General features: G+C 40.5%; 1 protein-coding gene across 1 annotated transcript; it reads right to left on the bottom strand.

The window, feature by feature from the left end:
* Window positions 1–570: 570 nt before the first annotated feature.
* Window positions 571–1515, bottom strand: LOC142851134 (olfactory receptor 1S1-like). Its single transcript, XM_075975042.1, has one exon. The coding sequence runs from the start codon at window positions 1513–1515 to the stop codon at window positions 571–573; it is 945 nt and encodes a 314-aa protein (XP_075831157.1).
* Window positions 1516–4340: the final 2825 nt, after the last annotated feature.

Raw genomic sequence — 4340 nt, 5'->3', positions numbered from 1 at the left:
GAAATACTCAAGGAAATCCTGGACTGAAGGTCTTCTCACTCGAGTTTGTTGGTTCTTTCTCTTTCTCTTTATTTTTTATTTTTATTTTTAAAATTTATTTACTCCATTTAGTGCTTAAATTGTCTTCAAATATTGTTTAATCATATTCTTTCCCTTCCCCCAACTCCTCCCACATCCTCTACCTTCCCTATTGAAACTTCATTCAACATCTTCTCTTAATCTTGAATATCTCAGGTGTGGAATAAGTAGGATATTACAAAGATCCATCTGTAGCTATGAAGCTCCCAATGCAAGCCAACATAAACAAAGCGTAAATAATTTGTATCAAAGCTTGCAGTAGTATACATTGTTATCAAGTTTCTGTTTTTGTTGTGACTTACCATGTAGATGACAGGTCTCATTTCTAGTACCAAAATTCTTGAAAATGCACCTACCCTTCAGAGGTTGGAGTAGGAGGCAATTGGGCAGATAAACAAAGAGTCACTAAAAGTTGGGTCAACATAACTATTATACAACCTTTTGATTCTATCATTCATTTAGTTATGTAAGTCAAAGGAGTTCAAGTGCTCATCACATCAAAGGGAAGAAATGTCTTTTATTTATGAGTTTTTTCAAGGCACCTTTCATGTCTTTATTTCTCAAGCTATAGATGAAAGGGTTCATCATGGGTGTCACCACAGTGAAGAGTACTGCACCAATCTTGTCTGTGTCCTCAGGGTGTGTAGATGAAGGGAAAAAGTAAACCCCTACAATAGTTCCATAGAAGAGTATTACGACTGTCAGGTGAGAACCACAGGTAGAGAAGGCCTTCCACTTTCCCTCTGTGGATGAAATTCTCAGTATATCCCTGATAATGCGGACATAGGAGAAGAGGATAAGAGCAAAGGGAAAGGTGATGACTGATAAACCCACAATAAATTTCATAAGTTCATTGATCATTGCATCTGAGCAGGATAGTTTGAGCAGAGGAGCCAAGTCACAGAAGAAGTGTTGGATGGTGTTGTGGTTACAGAAAACCAATCGATTGGCCAGAAGAGTATGTGTCAGGGCAACAACATTGCAAAGAACCCATGGGCAAACAGTGAGCAAAAAACAGAACCTAGAGTGCATGATGACTGTGTAATTCAGAGGGTGGCAGATGGCCACAAAGCGGTCATAAGCCATGACCCCCAAGAGAAAATTATCAATGACAACAAATACAATAGAAAAGTACATCTGTGTAATGCAGCCTTCATATGAAATGGACTGACTCCTGGTGTGAATATTTATCAACATTTTGGGGACTGAAGTAGAAGAGGAAGAAATGTCAGCAAAGGATAGGTTGGCAAGGAAGAGATACATGGGTGTATGTAGATGTACATCCAAGCCAATGGCCAGAATGATGAGCCCGTTTCCAACCACAGTGACAAGGTACATACTGAGGAAAAGCAAAAAGATGAGTTTCTGCTTCTCAGCCTGGTTGGAGAAACCAAGGAGGATAAATTCAGAGATGGTGGTTTGGTTTCCTTGATTCATATTTCTCTTAATCTGAAGAAAAGAGCATAAACTTTTTACAAACCACAAAATCAATCAAGCAAAGAAAAGTCAAGTGGCATCGTTTACCTGTAGCTAATTTGTGGGTGGTACTTCCTTGATGCTGAAGGAGAATGAACTTTCTTCTGTGTCAAAGTAGAAAGGCTCCTTACTACAGAATTATATGAGAAATGAGGAGGCTAAAAAAATTCCTCAGCAATACCGGAAGGACATGTGTTTGTCAATGGTCATGTTCTGACCATAATTTTAATAGTTGGCTCTAAATTTTTAAATACCTAAGCTGAGGCAGCTTATAGTAGCTCCATAGTATAAAGATACTAGATTGCCCCATATTATATAGATACTAACATTAATTATTTACAGTACACAAAGAGAGGACATGAAGGTAGATTATCTGGTAAATTGCTTGATGTGTAAAAAAATGAGGACGTGAGTTTCATTTAGAGCACTCATAGAAATAAAAAATCATGGTGATTGTGCAGTCCTTAAGTACACTTTCTCTTTCCTCCTCTCTTCCTTTCTCCTCTCTTCTACCTTCCTCCATCTTCTTCTCTTTGTGTTCACATGTTCGTGTGTGTGTGTGTGTGTGTGTGTGTGTGTGTGTGTGTGTGTGTGTACAGGAGAATCCCTGTGGCTTACTGATTGGACAGACTAGTTGAATTAAGAAGCGTCATGGCTCAGTGAGAAAATCTGTGTCCAAAAATTAGGTGGTCAGCTCCTGAGGAATGACACCCAGCATTGACCTTGGGTCTTTTCACATACATACAACCACATACATCTGTTCACAGATGGATACTCCGCTAATAATGACACAAACCTAAAATGAAGAAAATGGTCCCAAGATTTTCTCCATTTTCATCCTTTAAACCTGAGAAGATGGAGACTTGAAGAATCACTGTAGTGCAATATCCGGAGGGACAAAACCAACTGAGGTTCAGGGATAGAAACCTGAAGACAAGGATATGTCTTCCAGTTCTGAACATGGGAAGCTCATTGGCCCGCTATTGAAGGCTTGGGGAAAAGGTGAATGGTAGAAGAGAAAGCTTGTATTCTCACTCATGACACAACAGAAATATTATGAACTTTGTATATGGTAAGAAACTTCTCAGGAGGTGATTATACTTGGGTCACCTTATTAGACTCAAATCAAGAGGCATATTAGTGGGATGGAGGAGGCTAAGGTGGTAACATACACGAGCAGTTCTCTTATTAAAGGAATAAGAAAAAAATGAAATTGTGCTTGCAAAGTAATTCTACTATTCAACAGTCGCCAAAGTAGGGCTTCTATAGAAGCACTAAATGATATCAGGGCTATCATAAAAAAAATAACCCACTTGCTAGTGCTTTCTGGAAACTTCCTTGGATAGTGTTCCCTTTTCTGCTTCCTTACACCTTTCTGACTCTATAAAAGAGAAACGAAGGGTGAGAGGTTAAAGTAGCAGTTACAATGCTGAAAATGCAAGCGTTCTGGGGGAGATGAGGTTAAAGAATGAGAGCAGGGTAAAGGCTCCTGCCCACTGCACAGCCCCTGACTACCCAGTGCACAGTCTCTAATGACTACAGTATACCCACTGACTACAGAAGTTATAGACTCTGACTACTCATTTAAAACACTTACTGCCCAACCCCGGGTTGTCCTTTACCCACTCCATGACTACACAGCACAGCTCCTGACTGTACGAGGCATAGCCATTTCCTACTCAACACACGTCCTTTAATGATCCCCTGCACAGCCCCTGACTACTCACTCCTAATCACATTCCCTTACTACGTGAGGTCAAGAGAGAAGACATGCTTTGAACTGAAGTGAAATTTCAAAATGGGACTTTTAAAATCTTGAAATAAGTCCTTAGTACCAAAAATTATTAGAACACAAGTGGTCTAATTTTTTTTTTCAATTTATAAATTGTCACCTAAAAACAGGTGAGATTAAACAAGTTGATTTTTCTCGAAGACATTGGTCTCTGTCTTTCTTCTCTCCTGATAGAACTTTGGCATCACCCCTCTCCTTTCTCCCTCTGTCTCTCTCCATCTCCATTTGTTCAGATCTCTTCAAGTCACTGTCTGTCAAATGGTTCTTTCCATGGAGGAAAGACAGTCAAACATTGCCACTGGGATTCTGAAATATGGGAGGGTAGTAGGGAGAGGAGTAGGTCTGAGAACTTCTTACTTCAGAGAAACCCAGCTTGCAAATTAGACGGGAAACTGCAAAATGGAGATTCCATGAGGAAACTCAAATTGGGGTAAAAAAACTGAAAGTGATCTGCACCTGACATAGAGAAAAAACTGAGAAGTTCCTATGGTTCTAGGTCCTAGGGTGGTTTGGATTTGCCTAGAATGGGGACTTATAAGAAGATTCTGTAGGGTTGGCAGAAACCTGGCTCTAGAGAAATTCCCAGGAATCCACAAGGATATCCCTGGCTAAGACCCTCAGTGACAGAGGAGAGAGGGCCCGATTTTGACTTGCTCTGTAGTCTGACTGATGAAGATATTAAATATCACCATAGAACTTTCACCCAGCAACTGATGGAAACAGAGGCAGAGACCAACTTGGGAGCGCTGGACTGAGCTCTCAAAGTTCAGTTGAATGAGAATATGAGCAAAGAGGTCAAGACCACAATTGGTTCACCCACTGAAACAGTCTGCCTGAGCTAATAGGAGCTCACCAATTCCAGACAGGCTAGGAAGGAACAAGCATAGGATTTGTTCCTTTGAATGTGGTTGAATTGCTGGGGCAGACTGAGGGGCCACTGGCAGTGCCACCAGGATCAATCCCTAATGCATGTACTGGCTTTTTGGGGTTCTAT

This window comes from Microtus pennsylvanicus, chromosome 5 (assembly GCF_037038515.1).
Source record: "Microtus pennsylvanicus isolate mMicPen1 chromosome 5, mMicPen1.hap1, whole genome shotgun sequence".
Classification (NCBI taxonomy): Eukaryota; Metazoa; Chordata; class Mammalia; order Rodentia; family Cricetidae; genus Microtus; species Microtus pennsylvanicus.
This window is presented reverse-complemented; position numbering and strand designations above follow the sequence as displayed.

Coding starts and splice junctions, on each gene's coding strand:
- LOC142851134 (XM_075975042.1), bottom strand. CDS start 1,515: ATGAATCAAGGAAACCAAACCACCATCTCTGAATTTATCCTCCTTGGT.